General features: G+C 48.5%; 1 protein-coding gene across 12 annotated transcripts in view; it reads right to left on the bottom strand.

Annotated features, from left to right (window-relative positions):
• Positions 1 to 23,955, bottom strand: part of TUB (TUB bipartite transcription factor) — a 90,735-nt gene that overhangs the window by 29,083 nt on the left and 37,697 nt on the right. For 8 of the 12 annotated variants that reach the window (XM_064288472.1, XM_064288470.1, XM_064288469.1 and 5 more), the window contains one exon: positions 19,530 to 19,688. The exons of 2 other annotated variants lie outside the window; for them this stretch is intronic. In XM_064288472.1, coding sequence (XP_064144542.1) covers positions 19,530 to 19,688 — 159 coding nt within the window. Of the gene's footprint in view, positions 1 to 257; positions 354 to 755; positions 857 to 19,529; positions 19,689 to 23,955 lie in introns of those variants that run through there. 2 more of the 12 variants (XM_064288476.1, XM_064288477.1) reach the window with 2 other exon arrangements.

A 23,955-nucleotide genomic window follows, 5' to 3' on the forward strand; every position in this document is an offset into this window, starting at 1 on the left:
CTGCCAGATCCCCAAAGTCGGGGCAGTTAAGTCCAGCGCCTCCAACCCGTGTCCCCAGTGTTAGGAGATGAGGAGAGTGGAAGTGTCCCACGTCCCAGCCCGGCGTCCACAGTCAGCCCTGAGCCTCAAATTGAGGGGTGGTCGTTCGGGGGTGTCGGCGCCCCTGGCCCGGCGCCCTTGACCCTTAGAGTTCGAGGGTGGTCGGCCGAGCCCGCAGCCCCCGAGTTGAAGAGAAGGGGGGGCCGGAGCCTGCGTACCTGTAGGGAATCCAGTCGGAATGCGGCTTGGAAGTCATGTCTCTCGGGGGCGGGGCGGCGGCTGCGGCTCCGGAGGCCCGGGTCCGTGGGGGCCGGCGCGGGTGCCCTGCTCAGCTCCCAGGCCGCCCCGGGCCGCATCCTCCCGGGCGGGGGCGCTGGGCCCCGCCGAGGCCCGCCCTGCTAGCCAGGGACCCGGCAGCCAGCTCGGCGAGCGGCTGCCTGCGCGGCGCGGCGCCGAAAGCTAAGCGGCGGGAGTGCGCGGGGCTGCGGCGGGCGCGCGCGAGGAGGCGGGAGAGGCTGGAGCGCGGACTCCGCCGGCTCCGCGTTCCCGACACGCTCCCGGGCCACCTGCACCGCCCGGCGCCGCGCGAGGGGTTGAGTCCCGCCGCGAGAACGGGAGCGCGCTGTGTCAGCGGCGGCCAGCCCCCACCCCTTTCGCCCCGCCCCGGGCGGAGACCCCACCCCTTGGCCTGCAAGGTGCTTCCGAAACGCCCCCACCTTCCCTGAAGTCGCAGGAACCTGGGTTCCACACACGTGACCATGCCGGCGCTGGCCTGTGGCTTACAGCGGTGCTGCCCCTGGGTGGGTCCCTATACCACGGAGCCTCAGTTTCCTCCTCTGTGAAACGGGGATAATTCTAACACCTACCAGGCCTACTTATCTTCGCTGAGGGATAGGAAACCGCTACTCTGATTTGGCGGCGGAGGCGGGAGGGGCGGATCCACTGGAGGAAGGGCAGGTGCCAGCGCGCGCGCGCGCGCACATACACACACGCGCGCACACACACACACATACACGCGCACACACACTCTCACATGCCCCTTCTGGGATACACACACACCTCACATGCCCCCCCCCCCACACACAGCTCTCACATGCCCCCTCTGGGACACACATGCAGTTTTCACATGCCCCCTCTGGGACACACACACAGCTCTCACATGCCGTCTCTGGGATACACACACGCACACCTCACACGCCCACACACACACACACACACGCACAGAGCTCTCACATGCCCCCTCTGAGACACACACGCAGTTTTCACATGCCCCCTCTGGGACACATACACACAGCTCTCACATGCCCCCTCTGGGACACACACACACAGTTCTCACATGCCCCCTATGGAACACACACACACAGCTCTCACATGCCCCTTCTGGGACACACACACACACCTCACATGCCCACACACACACACACAGCTCTCACATGCCCCTCTGGGACACACACACACACGCAGTTCTCACATGACCCCTCTGGGACACACACACACAGTTCTCACATGCCCCCTCTGGGACACACATACACACACACACACCTCTCACATGCCCCCCTGGGACACACACACACATACACACAGTTCTCACACACCCCCTATAGGACACACACACACACACTCTCACATTTCCCCTCTGGGACACACACACACAGTTCTCACATGCCCCCTCTGGGACACACACACACACACACAGCTCTTACATGTCCCCCTGGGACACACACACACAGTTCTCACATGCCCCCTCTGGGACACACACACACACAGTTCTCACATGCCCCCTCTGGGACACACACACATACACAGTTCTCACATGCCCCCTCTGGGACACACACACGCACAGCTCTCACACGCCCCCCGGGACACACACACACATACACAGTTCTCACATGCCCCCTCTAGGACACACACGCACACAGCTCTCACATGCCCCCTCTGGGGCACCTGTGCCTCTGGCACGTGTTTCCTTACAGCGGTGGAGTCCTTCCCATCTGAGCTATAGTTATCTACTGCATCCCCAGCCCTTATAAATTTATATTACTTAATCTTCACACTAATCCTGAGAGCCAAGTATTTTATCATTTCCCAGAGGGAGCTGTGTGGCATGGAATCAATTCCGACTCATAGCAACCCTATATGACAGAGTAGAACTAACCCCACAGGGTTTGCCAGGCTGTAATCTTTACAGGAGCCTAGGCTTTTCCCCTGTGGAGCCGCTGGTGGGTTTGAACTGCAAACCATTCGGTCAGCAGTTGAGTACTTAACCATTTCCCCACCCAGTGATAAAGCCTCAGAAATGCTGAGATGCCCAAGGGACATAAAGCTAGCAAGTGATGGAGCTGAAATTGACCAGGATCTGTCCTCTAAAGCCCTTTCTAGAGACCACACTTAACAGAGATCATCTTAAATTCTCTGAGTGCGGATGAGGTCCTGGCTGTGACTAGGACCACTTTAAAGCAGGGCATGGGATGTGGAGGTAAAGAGTAGAGAATCCACAGCAGGGCTAGAGGAAACAAGGAGGAGAGACAAGCACCCAGCTAAGCAGCAAATTGAGCACCCAGGGGCCTGTTAGCATGGATGGAGCAGGTGATCATTGAGGGGCCTACTGCGAGCACAGTCCCTGCACTGCACTAGAGTGTACTTATGGGCACCCTGGTTTCAGCAGCTCCCACCCCCCATGCCAGAAGAGTGTCCATGTGGGGATCCCCTGGTGCTAAATAAACGTTATGACTGCAGGCACTGGGTGGGGCAGTGTAAGGACAGTCAGGTGGGCTGAAGGAGGGCCTTATCCTGCTGCCTGGGTCCACAGCCAGGAACCCCATTCCAGGGCTCTCCAAGCTTTTCAGCCGTGCCTTGACTTGCCCATTAACTACAAAAACAATAACCAAGATATTGGAGCATTTACTGAGCTCAGGAGCTATGGTAGTTACTATCTATATAACTCATTTAATCCCTACAACCACCCTAGAAGGTAGATACTATCATCATACCCATTTTACAGCAGAAGAAACTGAGACACAGAGAAGGCAAGGATCTTGCCCAAAATCACCCAGCTGTTCAGTGTTGGAACTAGGATTCACACATAAGCAGTCTGGTTCCACAGTCCTTGGCCTCACCGTCCTTTCTGCCTCTCTCTCTCTCACACACACACGCACACGCACACACACACACACACGCTGTGACCTCTGGTCATCAGCCTCTGAGAACTATCACTCTCATGGGGACAAAGACAAAATAAAACACTTTGGAGTGGGGCTCAGGGGCAGAAAGCACGGCTGTTTCCTTGCCTGCTGGGACGCTTGGCCTGGGCCTCTCTGCTTTTACCCCCGTCGGGCTCCCTGGAAATGCAGCAGAAAGGGATTTGTCCCAGCCTTGGAGGCCACAGCAGTGTGCCCCTGAGAGCCTTTGTCCTTCAGGACCCATGCACAGAAACCCTGCCTAGAAGCAAGAGGCCTGAACCTTTGGCCCCTGGAGGCCCAACCATTCAGACCATCCCTCCCAAAATTGCAATTAACAGCTAAGACTTCAAAGATGACTACAGCCTAGCAGATGTTTCCCTTCAAGAATCTGAGGCTGCTTTTCCCCTTTGTTCCCAAATTATCTGACACCTTACAGCAATCAGAATTAAGTTGGAAGGTCTCAGGAGCCCAGAGTAATTGAATCTGTTAAACAGACACTTTAGGTTCTGTCCTAAGGGAGCAAAATCTGGAAGCAGAATGAGATGCAGAAATAAAATGGTTTTCCATGCCTCTTCCTGTGGAGCCTGTGTGTGGGCGTCAGATGTGGGGAAGCCGCTGGGACTGTGTGCCAGTGTATGCACGAGCGTGAGTGTATATGTGTGTGCATGCGTATGAGTGTGTGTGCATGTGTGAGTGTGCACGTGTGAATGTGGGTGGATGTGTGTGCATAGAATGAGTACGTGTGTGTGCAGCATAAGTGTGCATGTGTGAGCGTGCTTGTGTGAACACGAGTGTGCATGTGTGAGCATGAGTGAGTGTGTGTGTGTGTGTGAGTGTGAGAGAGAGATGCCCTTGCTGTCTGGTGCCATCTGCACAAGAACATTTGTTGGATGGTGTGTTGATGAGTGTGCATGGGGATCTAAGTGTGAGCTTCCCGTGAGTTCTAAGGGGTACATGAGTATCCACACACAACTCAGAACTCGTGAAGGGATTTCTTGCTCAAGTGGCTTCCTGGCTGACATTTTAAGTTTATGCCCTTGGCTTCCATCAAAAAGCCACTCTGGAAAGCCATATGTAGGGTATTGTACTAGGCCATGGTTAAAATGCCACTCTGCTATACAATGACCCTTGAAGAGGGGCCCAAGTTTTTAAAATTTAGCCCCAGGAACAAGATTATCTCTACTGAAAAAGCTGTGACACACCAAGCCCAAAAGGCCTTTCTCACCACCTGTCCAAATCCTGCAAAGACGAGATATCTGCTGTGAATTTAAATTCTCCTCAATGCATTTCAGACAGTTTCTAACACAGCAATGGTTTTTGAGGAGGAATAAAGAAATGCATGGAGTCTGAAGCCCCAAACTGGCCACCCCCCGTATATACCCCCCTCAGCAAGACCAGTTTACCCAGGAGGCAGGTTAGCATTTTGGAACCTTGCCTACTTCCATGTGGAGTCTTATATTTTCTGTTTGTAATTTAACAGTTTTACTGAGTGGGGCCACCTCCAGTCAATTTTGGGAGCAAAGGGACATGAATAATAAATGAAAATCTATTCCGAATGGGCACTAATTCCCAAAACGCCCTGCCTGGTGGCTTGGCATTGTGACCTTGCAATCTAAGGGAGGCAATTCAAATCAATCAAATATCGACTATATCTGGCTGGGCTCACGGCCGATGCAGGGCTGTGGTGGCTTTGGAAGGGAGTCAGGTTCTCAGGAAGCTTTCAGTCTGGCAGGAGAGATGGAAAATGGCTGTGCCCGGTACCAAGGTGTGTATATTACTATACAGGGTCTACAAAGTGCTGAGGGGGCACAGAGGAGGAGGCAATGAATGGTACTGGAGGGGGAGGTCAGGCTAAGAGAAGTCTTCTCTGAGAATGCAAAAAGGACATTGAATTGGGCCTTGAAGAATGAGCAGGATTCTGACAGGCTGAAAAGAAAGGAAGGAGGGAAACTTAGCATTTACTGAGATTCTGCCATTGGCCAGGCACTGTGGTAGGGTCTTTACCAAAAGGTATCCCTAATAGAGAGAATGACTTGAGCAAAGGCATGAGGATATGAGAGCATATGGCAAATGCATTCAAAAATCAAGCTGCAAATTAGCATGGCTGGCCTGCAGGTGAGTGGTTTGGTGTGGCAGGATATGAGCCTAGGAAGCTAAGGTAGGGCCAGATCATATGTCACCCTGAACACCAGGCCAGGGGGTTTGGACTGTATTCTATAGACAATGGGCAACCACTAAAGGGGTTTAAACCAAGAGTAACCCACCGAGATGTACGTCTTAGGAAGATACAATTGGGAGTAATGTGGAGAAGAGAGGGGGACAAGGTTAGAGGTATTGAAAACTGTTAGGCAGCTACTGGAGAAGCCCAGGACAGAGATGATGCGGGCCTAAATCAAAGTCCAGTGCTTTTTCAAACTGTTGCACAGACATCAGGGCAAGATGGTAGCATAAGCGTGGGTGATCCACTAACCAAACCAAAAAACCAAACCCAGTGCCATCGAGTCGATTCTGACTCATAGCGACCCTACAGGACAAAGTAGAACTGCCCCATAGAGTTTCCAAGAGCGCCTGGTAGATTCAAACTGCCGGTTAGAAGCCGTAGCACTTAACCACTACGCCACCGGGGTTTCTGGTGATCCACTAAAGCGCCCTCCAAAATTCTCATTTAAATAACTGTAGAACATACAAGACCATTGCTTTATTATTGATGATTAAAGTGAGATAAATAGCCTTACAAATATCTTGAAAAATGGAGGGTAACCACTAGACAAATTAAAAAAAAAAAAATGCCTATTTTCCAAATAATAGCAGGAGATAACAGCAATAAAAATCTCCACAACAAAACAAAAACATAGTCTAAAGGGAACATAAAACTCAGAAAGCATGAAACAAGGTAACAGGAATAAAATCAAATATAATGGTAATGAAGTGAATGTAAATGAAGAGCCTGTGAGATTGGGTTGTTGCGATGCAATGAGTTACTTACTTAGTATGGCCCTTCTAGCCATGGTCTTTGTGACTCACACACAATGATTGAGTGGGACTATGCAAATATGGTATACAGAACATGTGATGGTCGCGGTTATGCTTCAACTTGGCTGGGGCGTTGATTCCCAATATTGCATGTTTGTCCTCCATTTTATGTGTTGTGGATCCTCACCTCTATGTGTTGAGGAGGCAGGATTGGTGCAAGGTGTGTCTTGGGTCCTTGGGTTGTTGCAGCCTTGCAGGAGGGTGTGACTCAAGTCCCACCCTTAATCAAGTTACTACCTTCCCTTGGGTGTGGCCTGCATCTAAGGTATATAAGTGGATGCCCTGGTGAGGGGCTCTTTCTCTCTCTCTCTGCATCTGAATCCCACCTATGATTCCTGCTCCATTGGCCTCCAGTTTTGGGGACTTGAGCCAGTGGCCTGATGTGTGACCTGCTGATTCTGGGATTCGGCCCCGTGGGCCAGGGATGTATTGTCTGATCCGACTCGCCAGCTTCTGCAGGCTTCTGAGCCAGCAGCCTGTGGTCTAAACTGCCAGTTTGGGTTCCTCAGCCCCTGCAGCCATGAGGGTGGGGAGAAGCCTACACCTGAGCCATGGATTTCAGACTTGCCAGCCTCCATGACCGCATGAGCCATTTCCTTTGTACATATGGTTCGTGAATTCTGTGAGACATTGCAGCAAATTAGGGAGCCCAAAGACAGGAGGGAGAGTACTGAGGGGAGACGGAACAGTTGATGTTAGAGATGATGGAGTGGTACAGCAGTTTGGAAAAGTTAGACATTTGGGACATCTTTAACCGCTGCCTCATAGGAACCAGATTTGTGCTGATCCTTATAAAATAAAATATGTCTAATTGCACATAACTACCATTTGTTGAGTGTGTGCTCTATGCCAGGCACTCTTCCACGTGCTTTAGAAAAACAAATATAGGCAACAGGATGGTGAAATGAAAAGCTTCTAGTCTAGGTCCAGCTAAGGCTTCGAGTTAATAGCACATTCCAGGGTAAGGTGAGATATCACCAAGCAGGGCTTTGAAAAGAGGTGGTGAAAACCTGTGCCTGTCCCATTAGCTGACATCCATCTCTAGTACATAAAAAATATGAGAGGGGCTGAAAATAGTTTTCTGGGGGTTTAAGAGGAATGTTAGAAAGAGTCATAGGGTCCAGTAAGCCTAAAGGGGAGAAGAAGGGTACTGTCACCTTCATCTCAAATCCAGAGAGTAGGGCTTTAGGAAGACCCCTTAAAAAACCCTTTCAGTTAACAGCTGAGTGAGTTAGTTGTTTGCACCACCCAGGGACTCCAAGGAGACCCCTAGGAGAGCTTAATATATGACTACAATGGTTTGGGGGCCACCGTGGACAAAGCATCTAATTCATGCCTGACAAATCCAAAGAGCAGGTGGAGGCTGGCTGCCCTCATGGGAGGGAGAGTGCTGCTGCCTCAGGGTCAACCTGCGCTCCTGGGCTTGTCTTTGTCAGTGCAAAGGATACACAAATGCTTCCAGTGGGCGAGTGTGTCATAATTGTCTTAGTTCCTCACCAAGAAGGCCCCTTGTCGGGGGAGGTGACGTTGGGGGAGGAGGGGAGCCACAGGATTCCCAGGGCCTAAGGAAGGACCCACAGGGTAAGCTACAGGGACAGTATCATCCACATCAGGGGAGCTGTACAGAGAGACCCCAGTGATGGTATGGTCTCCAAAGACCCCCAGGAAGATAGAGCCCAGAGATTGTGAGCCAGCTCATCAGGGTATTAGTCAGGGGAAAGCTTTCCTGCCCCTCTCTTCTTCTTTCCCTGCTCCTTCCCTCCCTCCACCTTGAACCCTATATATGGTCAGAACTGTGGTTTGCAAGCTGGACCCTTTCCCCACAGGCAGCTGGCCTGCAGCAGACTGCGCTGGGCAGGAGGAGTTGGTGTAACTCTGAATGAAGTTTAAAGACATTTTTATAACAATTAAAAAAAAAAAAAAAAGCTGTAATGGAGTCGATGCTGACTCCTGGTGACCCTATGTGTTTCAGAGTAGAACTGTGCTCCATAGGGTTTTCAAGGGTATGACCCCTGGGACCCCTTGGAAGGTTTTTTTGACCCCTTGGAAGCAGATCGCTAAGCCTTTCTTCTGAGGTGCCTCTGGGTGGGTTCAAACTGCCAACCTTTCAGTTAGTAACTGAGCGCTTACTAACCACCCAGGGACTCCTTTATAACAATAGTCAAGATATATTAATTACTAACAGGACAACCTTTGGTTACCTGAAAGTGGCCAGTAAAGTTATGAGACTCTATATTTCATCCAGGTTTAAGAGGGAAAAACAAGCCCCACAGAAGAAATTTAAAGAGGCTGTGGGAAACAAAAATAAGCCTGCTTTATGATTACATTTCATAAGTCATGCCTATTCAACCTAAGAGTTACACATGGCTTCTCTCATCTAGTCCTCACACCACCACCATGAGGTAGGTACTATTATTATCCCCATTTTACAGATGAAGAAATAAGAGGTTATATAACCTGCTCAGAGTCACACAGACAATAAGTGATGAAGTTCAAATTCAAACTCAGGCAGTGGAGAGTTCTAGAGCCCATAGACTTAACTACTGTGAATAGAGAAAACCCAATGATGAGAGCCTTAGCCCTCTGACTCACTGATTCTTGTTCTAGAAATCTAGCCAAAGGAAATAATACACAATACAGCCAAAAGTTTAAGCACAAAGACATTCATTGCAGTTTCATTTTTAATAGGGCAGTTGGGGGAGGAGGGCAGAGTGTCTATCAATTGGGATTTAGTTAAGTGAATAATGCAGTGTTCACAGGATGGGTCATTAAGCATCCTTTCCGGGGAATTCTAACAACCGAGGAACAGATTTCTGAGATAGGACACAATACTATAGGGAAGTATAGCATCCTATAACGGGGCTCCACGAGCTGACACACATATGAATGTTGTTGTTGTGTGCCGTCGAGTTGATTTTGACTCATAGAGACCCTACAGGACAGAGCAGAACTGCCCCACGGGGTTTCCTAGGCTGTAATCTTACAAGAGCAGATTGCTAGGTCTTTTCTCCTGAGAAACGACTGGTGGGTTTATGCCACTAACCTTTCAGTTAGCAGCTAAGCCCTTAACTACTGTGCCACCAGGGCTCCACATGTACCAATGGGCCCATAAAAAGTTACCCAGGGTGAAAAAGACACTGTCTAGTGGGCCATGTCTCAGGACGGATCATATTCTCCATTCCAGTGGGATCCTGCTTCCTTGTGCTTGGGTCTCCTCTTAGCTCCACCCTTTAGCTACTGAGACTCCCTGGTGACCCCTGAACAGCACAGACAACATCCCCACCCTCACAATGGGGAAGACAAGACAGTAAACAAACACTGCAGGTGCACAATGACTTTGGTAAATAAATCATATTTTAAAAGCCACACAGGTTGTAATATCATTAGTCACCAAGTATAATATGACATATATTAAAAAAAACCCAACCCATTGCCATGGAGTCGATTCTGACTCACAGTGGCCCTATAGGACAGAGGAGAACTGTCACATAGGGTTTCTAAGGCTGTAAATCCTTACGGAAGCAGACTGCCACATCTCTCTCCTACAGTGTGGCTGGTGGGTTTGAACTGCCGACCTTTCAGTTAGCAGCTGAGCACTTAACCACTGTGCCACTAGGGCACCTATATGACATAAAAAAAAAAAAAAAACACCAGTGCCGTCGAGTCGATTCTGACTCATAGTGACCCTATAGGACAGAGTAGAACTGCCCCATAGAGTTTCCAAGGAGTGCCTGGCGGATTTGAACTGCCGACCCTTTGGTTAGCAGCCATAGCACTTAACCACTATGCCACCAGGGTTTCCATATGACATATTACTGTATATTAAGCTCTGTAATTCTTATTCCGGTTATTTATCTCAGAAGGGAGCGGGGGAAGTTCAGGAAAGATGCTCAACCTTAATACCTGCTCTGCACCCAGTCTGCCCTGCTCCATTCTGAGTCTTTGCTAAGGGTTTCCTGCTCTGAGGACCTGGATAGGGGGCAGGGGGGACCCAGAGCTGAAGCACAGGCTCCCTGTCCTCTGGAAGCTTCTGTTCCTGCCAAGTCCTCTGCCCACTTTTCTACCCAACCCAGTGCCGTTGAGTCGATTCCAACACATAGCGACCCTGTAGGACAGAGTAGAACTGCCCCATACAGTTTCCAAGGAACGCCTGGTAGATTCAAACTGCCGACCCTTTGGTTAGCAGCCGTAGCACTTAACCACTATGCCACCAGGGTTTCCCACTTCTCTACAGGGTGGTCTAAACCCAGCTCTCCAAGGAGCAGAGGCTTGGGTTATAAATAGAAATAAGGCTTCAGAGGATGAGCATTTAGGCCCCTGTACTCGGTCAGGAAAGGTTTGTTTTACAAGCTTTATTGGGTTTGCAGATAAGCAACAAGGAGTTAAGCTGATCAGGAAGGGAGAGAAAGCTCTCATTTGTTCATAATGCAGGATTTATCTAGCAGAGCCCTCTCCTTTGTCAAACAGAGAGCCATTTCCTTTATATCCTCCAGCAAAGAACATTTTATTTTGTAACCTTTCAAAAAAGCCAGTGAGTTTGCATTTTTGACCTGTTTTTTTTTTCCCCCTCATCTAAGAAAGCCATGGTTACTTAAAATGTAAAATGCATTTTAAGCCATCTTACTCTGAATTCACAGACCAATCTCTCTAGCAAGAGGAATCATCCCTGAAATGCAATTTAAATTTATCTGCGAAGTTTATTACCCACCACACATCTTTTGGCTCAATGGCCCTTCTCTTTGCTGACGAGGGTTTATAAAAATATCAGACTTGAAAGACACCAGGTCACTGAGGAAAGGCACTTTATAGGATTGGAGTCAAGTCATTTTACCTTACTTACTGATTCAGTTCTCCCATCTCTGAAATGGGGATAAAAGTCCAAGACCTTCAGAGGCAGCAGGTGTAGAGAAAACACCACCAGTCCCAGGTTCTAGTCCTGGCTCTGGCACTAAATTGCTGTCTGACCTTGAGTGAGTATGTTGCCTCTTTGTGTCTCATCTGCAAAATCAGGGATGGGATGATCTCCAAGGCTCTTTCTAGCACTGACTTTCTCTGATATTTTGACTCTTTGCAACAGGGCTCTTAGGAGACAAAAGAAGGCGATTATAGTCTGCTCATCTCTGAGATGAGGATATAAATCTTGTATTTGTGGAAGAAAACACACAGCAGTGAAAAGATGCCAGACCTAGTTGGGAGAGCTGAATTCTTGCTCTCTCTGTGCTGCTAACTCACTGGTGATGCCTGCACTGGCCACTGTTTTCTCAGCTGTTAAATGGAGACAATGTGTGTCTTGCCTACTGAGGCTGAGCTGAGAACATGAACCTGTGAATGATGTGTCAAAAGTCCAAGCACCACAGAGATGTGACAACATTTAGCAGTTAGGGCTCCCACTTATCGAGCCCTCTCAGAGGGCAGGCACTGCGCTAAGCACTTACATGTATTATCTCAGTGATTGCTCACAGCAATCCTGAGGTGCTATTATGCAGAAGGAAACATAACCTCTGGGGGGTGGTCACAGCAGTAAGGATTATTCAGCCTCGACCAAAGTCTACGCCATGGGGCTGTGGCCCATCTCAGATGAGGATGAGGACAGATGGTCTCAACTGCTGCCACCCTGCCTGGGCTCTGGGAGAGGGGAGAGGAATGCACCCACCTCAGCAGCTCCCAGCTCCAGCACTGGGAGGAGGCAGAGGTCCATCCCTGTTATACTCTCAGGCCCATGAAAATTAGAATCCCTCAGATGACATGACTCCCAAGGGCTGGTGGGGTTGGGTGGGGAGTATCCACCTCTTCCTTTCTCCAGTTCCAGGCTCCTTTCTGTGGCTCTTTGAGTCTCTCTCCCTGACTCCCGGACCTCATCATAGTTCAATTTCTCTCCACATCTCTGTGTCACCTACACAGTCATCGCCATCCCTGCTGCTGCAGAGCCTGTCCCTTGCTGATCCTGCCACCCTGAGGCTGGCAGGAAGTGGGTGTCCTGGAGGCAAGGGCTCAGCTCAACAGGATGAGGTCCAGGATTCTGACATGGACATCCCATGCCACTTAGCCCTGTCCCAGCCCTCAATCTCACCATGACTTCTACAGTCTCCCTGGAGACAGGGTGAACTGGGCCAGAACTCAGATTGGACCTCAGAGGTCCCCATTCCCCAGTGGGCGGGGCCCTCAGAGGCAGAATGTGTTCTTCTAGCTCAGGACACCCTCTGCTCTGCCCCCTTACCACCTGCTCCAACCACCATTCCCCAGGTCTCTTTATTGTGTCCCATACTCACATCTCAGCCCGGCTGGTTTTTATGAGCTACCTGTATGCGTTTCTCTGGTTCAACTCAACCTATTCTTAACTTTGCCCCGCACCGCACCCTCTTGGCTCTCTGACACATTCTGGGATCCTTCCCTGAACCCCAAGCAGGACAAGTGACCAGCATTTGCTCTCATTGTTGGCCAGTGCTCTCACTCTTCTAAAGATGGCAGTGTCTTAGAAGTCAGGAACCCTGAGTTCTAGACTGACTAAGCCACCGGCCTCCTGTAGGACTGTAGACAAGCCCTTTCCTAGTTTTCCCAGCCTCAGTGTATCAATCTATAAAATGTGGGGGGAGTGGTTGGTAGATCGTTTCTGTTGTTAGGTGCTGTCAAGTCGGTTCCAACTCCTAGTGACCTTACAGGACAGAGTAGAACTGTCCCACAGGGTTTCCAAGGAACCTCTGGTGAATTTGAACTGCTGACATCCTGCTTAGCAGTCATAGTTCTTAACCACTATACCACCAGGGCTTCAGACAATTTCTAAAGCCCCTAATACTTCTACAGTTCCATTGTCTAGGGCCCCAGCTGATAATTTACATTAAAAGGACATGCATTTCCCAACTCCAACCCCCTACTTCCGTGGGAGAAGAGAGTAAAGAATACACAGACTAGACTCAGCTTCCTCTCACACCCCAAAGAGAAAGGTATGAAGAGCAGAGACCCAGCCTGAGACCCAGGCCCTGACCCAGTCACACTCACAGAAGGCAGATGGGAAGGAGAGGCAGGATGCACCATAGCACATGGATCTGAATTCCCTTCCTCCCTCCTTTTGAAAAAGAGTAGAGCTGATAAGCACATAAGAGCAACCCAATGGAAAAATAAACAGACAAGTCCCAGAAAAACTCCAAATGGCCAATAAATACGTTGAAAAATTGGTACCCCCCCGCCCCACACAATCCAGCCCATCACCAGGTTCTGTTGATTTTAAATCCTAAGTATTTCTTCATTCAGTCCCCTTCTCACCACCTTCAGTGCCGCTACCCTCATCCAAACTGCCTCCATCTGTGGCACGGGATCTCCTGTAATGGTTCATTCTGTGGTCTCCGGAGCCAGACCCGCTGGTTTCAAAACAGGCTCTGCCACAAACTAGCTGTGTTGTCCTGGGGATTTAATAGTTAATATATGTAAAATACTAAATCAGCACCCAGCACATAGAAATCAAGATGTATTTGTGTGAGTTAGCAATTGTTACATAATGAGCTACACCCCCTTTCCCTCTGGCCCCCCTGCAGTCTGTTCTCACATGGCACTGAGAGTGATCTTTTCATAATGCAAATCTTTCATGTACCTGCTGCTTAAAATGGACTTGCCTTGGTCACAGACCAAAATTTTAAAAAAGCATCTACAAAGCCAGTCAACTTTCTGTTCTCCAGCCTTGAAAGATTAAAAAAAAAAAAAAAAAACACAGCCGTTGTGTCATTTTGACTCACAGCGACCCCAGGTGTGTCAGAATAAAATTGTGCTCCACAGGGTTTTCAACAGCAATGTTTCAAAAGTACATCACCAGGCGTTTCTTTCCAGGTCCCTCTGGCAGGATTCAAACCTCCAACCATCCCGTTAGCAGCAGAGTGCATCAACCATTTGTACCACCCAAGGACTCCTTCTCCAGCTATACTTGTCTGCTCTCAGACAAGCCAAGCTTTCACTCTCTCCACCTTTGCAGATGCTGTCTCCTCGATCTGGAATCTACCTGCTACCCCCTGAACCAGTGGTTATGGTTAGGTGGCGGTGGAATGAGGCCCAACCACCTGTATATTTTAAAAGTTCCTGAGGCAGACTGTCTTAGTTATCTAGTGCTGCTTTGCTATAACAGAAATACCACAAGTGGGTGACTTTAACAAACCGAAGTTTATTCTCTCATGATCTAGTAGGCCAGAAGACCGAATTCAGGGTGCCAGCTCCAGGAGAAGGCTTTTTCTCCCTGTCGGCTCTGGAGAAAGGTTCTTGTCATCAATCTTCCCCTGGTCTAGGAGCTTCTCAGGCACAGGGACCCCAGGTCCAGAGGACGTGCTCTGCTCCCGGCGCTGCTTTCTTGGTGGTATGAGGTCCCCATGTCTCTCTGCTTGCTTCTCTCTTTTATATCTCAAAAGAGATTGGGTCAAGATACAACCAAATCTTTTAGATTGAGTCCTGTCTCATTAACATAACTGCCTCTAATCCTGCCTCATTAACAATACAGAGGTAGGATTTACAACACATAGGAAAATCACATCAGATGACAAAATGGTGGACAATCACTCAATACTGGGAATCACGGCCTAACCAAGTTGATGCACATTTTGGGGGGCACAGTTCAATCCATAAGAGGGACACTGATGAAGAGTCATCAGTCTACTATATTAGAAAGGAGGAGTCATAATTTATATTACAATCACTCGTTGATACCCGAGGGGGACTGGTTCCAGGACCCTCACGTATCCAAAATCTGTGGACGCTCAAGTCCCTTACATAAAATGGTGTAGTATTTGCCTATAACCTACGCACATTCTCCCGTATACTTTAAATTTTCTCTAGATTACTTACAATAACTAATACAATATAAAAAATGCTATGTAAATAGTTGTTTCATCACAATTGAAGACTTGCTCTGGCAGGTAGCCTTTCTCTTCTATGAGTTTCTTCAGCTCTTCTGAGAATGCTGATGCTGCCTGGGCATCCGAGATGCTGTCTCCCATGATCTTGAAGTTCTTGAGGCTGTAGTGCTTTAAGTGGCTAGCCAGCCGTCCCTTACTAGCCTGAAACTCTGCTTCTCGCTCTCCCCAACTCCCTCACCCTTAGCTTTTTGAGAGACTGCTATGACCACTTCATTGCTTTTTAGGAGCCATTTTTTCATGGAAACAAAAGGTGCGCACAACACAAGTGGCATGAGATGCGAAGCGAACAATGCTCAAACAAGGAGTGCTGGAGAGAGACCGAGGATTTGCAAAATGGCGGGAGGCTAAGGCAGGGGATGCCTGCACATCGCTTCATTCGAGTGGGCCTGGCACGTGGCCAATGCAAGTTTTGCTTTCGGACCTTTTTTTCTTTTACCGAATATTTTCCATCTGCAATTGGTTGACTCAGCAGATGCAGAACCATGGATACAAAGGGCCGACTGCACCTTCAGATGATATACTATACTGGGATCCCAAGAAAACTTAAGGGGATCAATGAGAAAACCACCATAACCAGAAAGTTCAGTAAAGCTGCCAGATAAAAAAGATAAAAAGGCAATAACATTCCTATATAAAATAATAATTTATAAAATGAAAAAGACATCTCATTTACAGTGGCAAGACTATGTAGAACACATTTAAAATAATATTAATGAGACTTATTTGTGATCCATGTGCAAAAAATTATAAACTATAATTGAGATTTGTAAAAAGAACTTGAATAAATGGAGATCCCTAGTATATTCCTACATGGTAAGAAGATTATTTTAAAGTCTATGATTCTTTTCAAATTGATTTATAGACTTCATGTAGTTCAAAGCAAAATTTCAACAGGATTCTGAAACCTGATAATGTACAGGGGTTTCTTAAATGTTCCTTTGGTAATAATTAAGGAAAGTCATCCTTATAAGGTGGTTTGTAAACACAGCTTCTATAATAAGAAAGCCAAAGTAACCACCTTGACTTGATGGTAGTATCAACCACCAGTGTCACCAAACTGTCTCACAAAGCTCTTGAGTCGGTGATAGAATTAGGTGTCCTACCCTGTACTTCTAGTGTTTTTCAGAGTAAATAGGCTAATAAAAGGTAAGTTGTTGCTTTTCAGCTAACAACTTTGGGAGAGTGGACAGCCTTTCCTGCTCCAACACTGATTTTAGGCAAATCCCCAAGCAAAAACGTGGGCTCTTCTCATTTCCTGTCCAGGCTCTCTCTGTAACAGCCCTGATAGTCACTAAGACCCAGAGATGAATAAGACATGGCACCGGCCCGTGAAGATCACAGGTCAGTGGAGGACACACTGAACACATACACAACAGTCGATGATCCCAGATGGAATGAAGTTGGCCCAGCAGAATGGAAGGTGCAGAGCCATAGAGACGCAGGGGAAAGAGCAATGGATTCTGGCTGAGGGATCAGGCAGGGCTTTGTAGCAGAGGTGGCACTTTAGGCTAGGGATTAAAGGACACAGAGTTTAATAATGGCAGTTGGGGTGAGGGGGCCACAGGAGGCAGGCAAGCGTTGGGGCAGGTGGTGTGGCAAGCAAGGAATGAGTGCAGGGAAGAAGGGTTTGGAGAAGTTATCTGGGGCCAGGGAAGTAAGTCTGGAACAGGGTCAGGCTGGGTGTTTGGTCCTGAATATCTTAGCAATGGGGAATTGCAGGGGCTTGATGGCACTGGGGCAATGACATGGCCCAGCCTTTTGAGGGAAGAGAGCACGAGTGGCCCTCAGAGGGAGCCTAACATGGAGAAAGGTACGCAGGGATATCAGTGAGAGGCGTCAATGTCCACATCTATCTATTTGTTCCCAAGACTGCTGAGTCCTTTGCACTACGATTTAGGCTGCTGCCCTCACACCCTGTGCTAGTTGCCCTGGCCCCACCCAGCCACGTCTGCCCTGACTTAATCTCCTCCCTCTTCTGGCCTGTCTGTTCGTAGATCCCAGGATGCCTCATGGCTCTGCCTACGACAGCCATGACACCCAGCTTCCACCACTGAGTTTCATGCCCCTGAACCTCACGATCTGAGATCATTGCTCAGCCACCCTGACATTACCCACAGGCCACAGTCTTAAACCCTGCTTAGGACAATGTTCCCTAATACCCTCCTTGTCCAAAAATACCCACTCTTCTACACCTCAGCCAAGACCCAAGGGCCCAGACCTCAACAAACATTACTGGCCTCACCCAGGTTGGTCCCTCTGACCACTGCCAGAACCTTGATTTGACAGGCACTGGATAAACTCTTGGTGCAGCTTGCCAATGACCATTAGGATGAAGACAACAGGCATGTGTACTAGGAAGCCCCAAATCTGGTTTATCCTCATGGTCACAGCCCCAAGTACAACATGGTAATGCACCCAGAAGGCCAGTCCATCAGCAGATCTCAAGCAGAGCCTGGCAGGCCAGGGACAATCATGGGCCACTAGCTTTCCCTCTCCCCTTTACCTCAGTCTTCCGCCTGAGACAAGTGATGCTCTTTTCAAACCACACTCATCACTCAGCCTCAGATCATCAGGAACTGTGTCCTTTGTGTACATGGTGACCTACTACTGAAAAACTGAGGACTGAGTAAGTCTAGAAACCCAAAACTATATTCGTTTCCCAGCCCTGGTCCAGCTCTTTGACTCAGGACAGATCGCACTATAATTCCTATGGGACAAATGATGCCCATCAGGTTCTTGAAGTCCTGCAGAAAATGCCCAATTTCACCAATCATTATGGCAATGCACATTTAAAGCAACATGCAGCACCTCTCCTGACCAATATGGCAAAACGGGGAAGAAAACAAGCAGCCACAAAATAAAAATGATAACCCTTAATATTGGAGGGCTATTTTTTTTATGGGGCAGTCATACATAATTGGTGCCATGGTAAATGGGTTCAATATTTCAACCATCTAGTAATATGCAACAAGAACTATAAAATTGCCCATGCCCTTTGACCTAGTAATTCCACTTGGGGAATGCTTCCCAGTAAAATACTAAGAAAGTAATTTGTACAAAGATATTCATAGCAGTGATATTTATAATAGCAAGAAACTGGAAAGAGCCCAAAGGTTTAGCACCCGGGGACCGACAAAGCAAACTGGGTCACATGAACACCTCGGGATGCTCTGCCGCCAGGAAGCAGGACGTGTGCAGATGTGGGTGAAATGAACGCATGTACCTGGGCAGGCCAGAAGGGAAGGAATCAGACCACCTCTGACTCTGGCTTCAACATGTAAAAGTACAGTCTGTTGCTAGAACATTTGTGTTAATTCTGAGGGCGTTAAAGGTCATTAGATTAACTGGATTCCCTTTTTTAAAAAAAACATTTAAAAATTTTTAAAGGAATACAGTATTCCATCAAGGAGATTTCATAACTATCCTTGGGTACGCTCACCTTCCAGGTGGTAAACCAACGAGTCCTCTCTAACATCTAATCTCTCTTTCCTCATGTCCATGCCAAAGAAGCCAGAATAATTCAAGTAACTGGGTAGGGGCTGGTATAGACCTGGGTACCTGGGCTCTGAGACCTCAGAAGGCCATAGGCCTCAGCGTGGGGCCCCAAACACTGTGATTCAGGGATCGTTTGTCTTTGACTTCCATCCCTCTCCTTCCCGAGTCTTTCCCCATCAATGGCCCACTCTGTGCACCATCCTTTCTCTTCTGTGCCCCAGTAAGAGATTACTGAAGAACATGTGGGACTCTCCCTTACATAAGATTCTAGATGACCACACATCTTCAACAGCCAAAGGGATGAGTGTCTAATGGTGGCACTGGGGGCGGAAGCCTGGGCTTCTACAATGCCTACAGTAGGACTGGCCCAGGGTAGGTGTCCCTCTAGAATCACAGCTGTCCATCAGAATCACCTGGACTCTCTGGGGTGGGGCCTGGGAATGTGTGTCTTTTTTAAAACCTCCCAGGTGATATGATTCTCATATTTGCAAACCACTGTTCTAGACATTTCATGCTGAGAAAGAAGCCTTTGGGCCTGTCTTCCTGGGCTCCTAAATTCAGAGGGCTCCTGCTGCAGTCAGCAGTCAGGGCCGAGACCATACCCGTTCACATGTACACATACACAGGGCCCTCCAGGAAAAGCCCTAGCTCAGGGACCCAGAACACTGAAGGGCCCTCCATAGGCTCCTGAGAGCACCTGGGCTCCCTAGCTCCCCAGAGGCCAAGAGCCAGCTTCTGCCTCAGCTCAAGCATTTGGGTTTCCCTGCCACCTGCAGCCTCCCAGTTCTCTGGGTATCCCCACTGCCTGCTACAGGGTTGCCTCCTGGTCCACGCCCACCATCCCAAGTGGGGCAGTGGGGCCTGTGGCCCCGCCTGCCAAGGCCATACTTACGGAGTCATTTTATAAAGCTGCATCCTCCTCTCAAACAGCGACCCTCCCCAGGCCCAGGGCCACAGCCCGGCCACGGGTGTGGCCTGGGCAGACTTGGTCTCACCGACCCCTGTCTCCACGACACTCTTCAGCTTCACATTGGTGCTTAAGTCCCCCAGCCTGTTGTCAGGAAACATGGAGAATCATCACACCTGCCCCCCATCCAACCACCCTGCCAAGTGAAGGTGGCCTCCAGGATCCTGGAGAGCCCAGCAAGCGCAGGGAGATGGAACACAGCAACTCCAGGGCATCCTGCCAAGGGCCTTGGAGGACCTTTCTAAACCCTATCTGGGGTGTTGATGAGGTTATAAAAGAGGAAGCCACTTTTGCTGAAATCTCTGAAGTGTTCCTGAGGCGTCCCTGGAGCCCCCCAAGAGCACTGTCTTGGAGTCTGGAATTCTGAGGCCCAGTGTGGCCTGATTTGAGGGATTTAGACCCCTTGAGGGTATAGATCTTATAGGGTAGCAACCTTCCCAGCAAGGAGGGCCTGGCATCTGCTGGGAATGAGCATGGGCTGAAGGGGCACAGGGTAAACACACATGGTCTCCAGCCCCTCCTAGCTGACTGCTCTCATCCTGCTCCCTTCCCACAGAATCCCAGAGCAAGGGCTGTGGGCAGGTGTCTTCCCTGACTCAGAGCCCTGCCCTGGGGAAAGGAAGCAGGCATTGGCTCTCTGGGATCTGAAGTGCACCAACTTGACGGATCTTTGTACTTCCTGTGGAGGCTCTGGAAGGACATTTCTGCTCCCATCTAGGGGCCTGCAGGGGCACACACACACATGCACACACACTCATATATTTTACATTTACTGACAGTACCCTGCTGTCAAGGAGGGTTTGGGGAAGCCCTGGGGTGGAGGGAAGCCAAGGTACTACCCCACCAAGTCCTTTAACACACAGTCGGCATCTCACTGATGCCAGGTTTTGGGAAGAACACAAAGGTTCTGCATCCTGTTCAGACAATCCCTGGCTTTGCCATTGTAGAGGCTGCTTCAGAGTCAATCCCACACTAAGTTTGTCCCTGGGAGCGCAGAGGCCCCATCCCAGGGCACGCAGATGGCTAAGGCTGGTGACCCACCAGCCAGGAGGAAGGAGCAAGTAGAGCTGCATCGACTGCTAAAATCATCCACAACTATAGAAGAGCTGAGTCTATGTAGCTGTGGGCACATCCATGACTATTCTACATGGGAAATGGTCACTCTGGTTCACACAGTATCTGTGGTGGGGATATCTGGTTTTCCTATGTTGCCTTATTACTTTTTGGTCTCCATCAGTGTCTATGTCGACAAAGGTTCACAGACCCCTAAATATGTAAGACAGTGTAAGGGATCATCCAGCCCAGCAGTTTTCAACTGGTAGCACACTTCTTCATGGGAGGCCAATATATACAACATAAGAGCAAGTGGCTCTGGATGAAGCTGGGGTGGGGCAGGAGGCTGGAGTTTCACCCCCTCAGCCTCCTCTTCCTTCCACCAATGCTTCCCTGGAAATACTTCTTGTGATCCTGGGCCTCCAAATGCCATTTGAAAATCACTGGTCTGGGCCAACCTTCTCCTTTTCAGATGACGAAACTGAGGCTCGGGGTGGGGAAAGATTTGTCAAAGGTCACAAAGCAAGTCGGCATAAGAGCCAGGAATGGACCTAAAACTGAGGCCCCAGGACTCCTAACCACTGTGACCTCCAGTCCCTAGCTAAAGGCTGCCACCACCGCCATGGTTCTGAACTACAACCTTCTTCCACCCACCTTCTGGCTCCCCTACATGGAGGGACCCTACATCTTGGCCACCATTTCCAGAAATGACCTTGAGGTCCTGGCCTTTTGGAACTGGGTCCAGATGCTTACTCTGAGTCTCTACTCATTCTCTGTGTTCTCGAGTGACCTCTCCATGCCCGTGGCTCTCCCCCACCCGTCCTCAGGGAATCCAAATCCACTTCCTGATGGTTTCCCTGAGCTCCGAATCCTCTGGGCCCCTCCAGGAGCACCTCTACCTTTCCAGGTCCAAAACTGAACTTATCTCATGCCAGGCCTGTATTTTCTCGCTACATAAATGGCACTGCTGTCCACTCATTTGCCACCCTAGGACCCAGATGCCACCCTAGCCCCTCTCTCCCAGCCCTGTGTATTGACCTCCAAAGCCTCCCATCCCCCTTCTCATCTTCCACAACTTCTCTGCCTGGGTCTAGGCTTCACATGTCTCCAGTTCCTAAAGTCTTCCTACCTCCAGTTCTACTCCCTCTAAGAGTGTCACACTTTCAAAGGTCAAATCTGAGCATGTAGACTGCTGACAATGTCCTTGTTTCAGAGGACAGAATCCAGAGCCCTTCAGGAAACTTGTGAGGCTGCACAATCAGCCCTACCTCTGTCTCCTGCTTCTCTCTGCCCCCTCTCCTCCAGGCTGGCCCATCTCCCCTTTGCTCCAAACACACCCTAAAGTCTCCTTACAGATCACCCAACTCAGCCTCATCTTTCTCATTTCCTCCTCTGCACACACCTTCTTCCCTCCCCAGGTCAATGTTTTCCCAAGTGTGGCCTGAGGGTCACCTGTCTCACGATCCCCTAGCACACTGCAGACTCCTGGGCATGGTTCTGCCCAGACCTACAAGAGAATCTCTACATTTTTTAACTGAGATCCCACGGGTGCTGCACACTGTGTTGAGAAGTAGTGCTCAGGCGGAACACCTCTATCAGGCCATCTACTCTTGTCCTGCCTCCCTTCTTCTCTATCTAGGCCAGTTGTCTCCTTTCTGACCCTACAACCCCCATGTCAGCATGTGACCGACTCTGACTGTGTCTCCTCCTCTGGGCCATGAGCTCTATGCAATTCTTTTTCTGTAACTAACATCTCGTACCTCTGGTTACAATTAAGGAATTAGTGTAGTTCTGGCTTGAGTTTTGGTTGATATTTTTATTTACGTTAACAAATAATATGAAAGTAGAACAAGGTAGTGGCCATGTCTTCTCCCCACCTGTTATTCCCCAGTGCCCAGCACAGAGAAGGTGCTTAGTTGGTGAGTGCTAAATGAATGGGACCTCCAGGTGAACCTGAATGCTCATAACCAATGAGAGGTCACAGCTGATCTAGTGACAAGCCACAGCTTGTCTGGAAACCTGAGAAGCTGCTCCCAGGGCCTGTGCAGATTGCACCTGCCCCTTCACTTCACCACATACAATAAAGGAGGCATGACGGGGGTCTGGGTGATGAAGGCCCTACTGAGTGCTGAAGGCCAGCTTTAAACAGTGGTGCACCGGTAAATGTTCAACAAACAGCTCTCTAAAAAATGTTTGCATATATATAGACATAAGTTTATTATAAATTTTACTTCCATGAAGGATGTGTAGCACTCAATTTATAAACAATAATAAAATTTCCAATGTTCATTATTATACACTCCATATAGCCAGTTGATTCTCACAGAATTCTTTCATGGATTTTCGCTGAATTCTTTCTCTGTAACTAACCTCTGATTACAAATGAAAAATGAGTGTAGTTCTGACTTGAATATTGGTTGATATTTTCATTTAAGTTAATAAGTAAAATAAAAGTAGAACAAAGAAGGCATGTCAGAACTTCACTCATTCGTCCGTGACTTGAGTGACTTCTTGGATGAATTGGTTAATAGTTTTTGGATCCTGGAATAATATTTCATCAGTGTTTTGTGCTATTCACAATGTAGCAAATATAGACATGATAAACTATTTAATTTAATCTGCATAATTAACATTTGTTCTATCACTTTCTTAAGTGTAGAGAATCAACAAAACAATAAATCAACTCTTATAGCACTTGCTGACATTCATGGTGCAAACCACTCCTTCCATGGCCAATTTTGTGATGTTCCAGAATGTAGATTTGGGAGAAATGCACAGTAGCACATAGTATTTCCATCAAACAGGTATGCTAGACATGAATAACATCAAGAGCAAGGATACAGTGAAATGTCATAAAAGAAGTTGGGAAATGGTGAGTTTTGAGTAATTATTGCCTTCTTTTTTAATATAATTTGTTCAATTATTGCCTTCTTTTTTAATATAATTTGTTCAATTTTAGAGTTAAATTCTGAATAATGGCTGTGTTTAACAAACGACTTAAAAAATTCCTAAATATTTAATAAGTGATTCTCCTAAGCCAATTCTAGCAAGCTCTAGTACAATACCTCTAAAGAACTAAACATGACCTGTCATGACCTACAGAGCCACCAGAGCGGCCAATTCCCTTCCCAGCAATCCAGTAGAGTCTAGGCTTCAAGCTGCCAGAAATGGGATCATAAGAGTCTAACAGACCCTACTGTGTGACCCCGACAGCTTGTTTCCACTATGTGAGCCTTGGAGTCCTCAACTTTGAGGTGGATAATAATATTCAACTCCCGAGGTGTAGGGAGTATAAATA

Source organism: Loxodonta africana, chromosome 7 (assembly GCF_030014295.1).
Source record: "Loxodonta africana isolate mLoxAfr1 chromosome 7, mLoxAfr1.hap2, whole genome shotgun sequence".
NCBI classification, from domain to species: domain Eukaryota; kingdom Metazoa; phylum Chordata; class Mammalia; order Proboscidea; family Elephantidae; genus Loxodonta; species Loxodonta africana.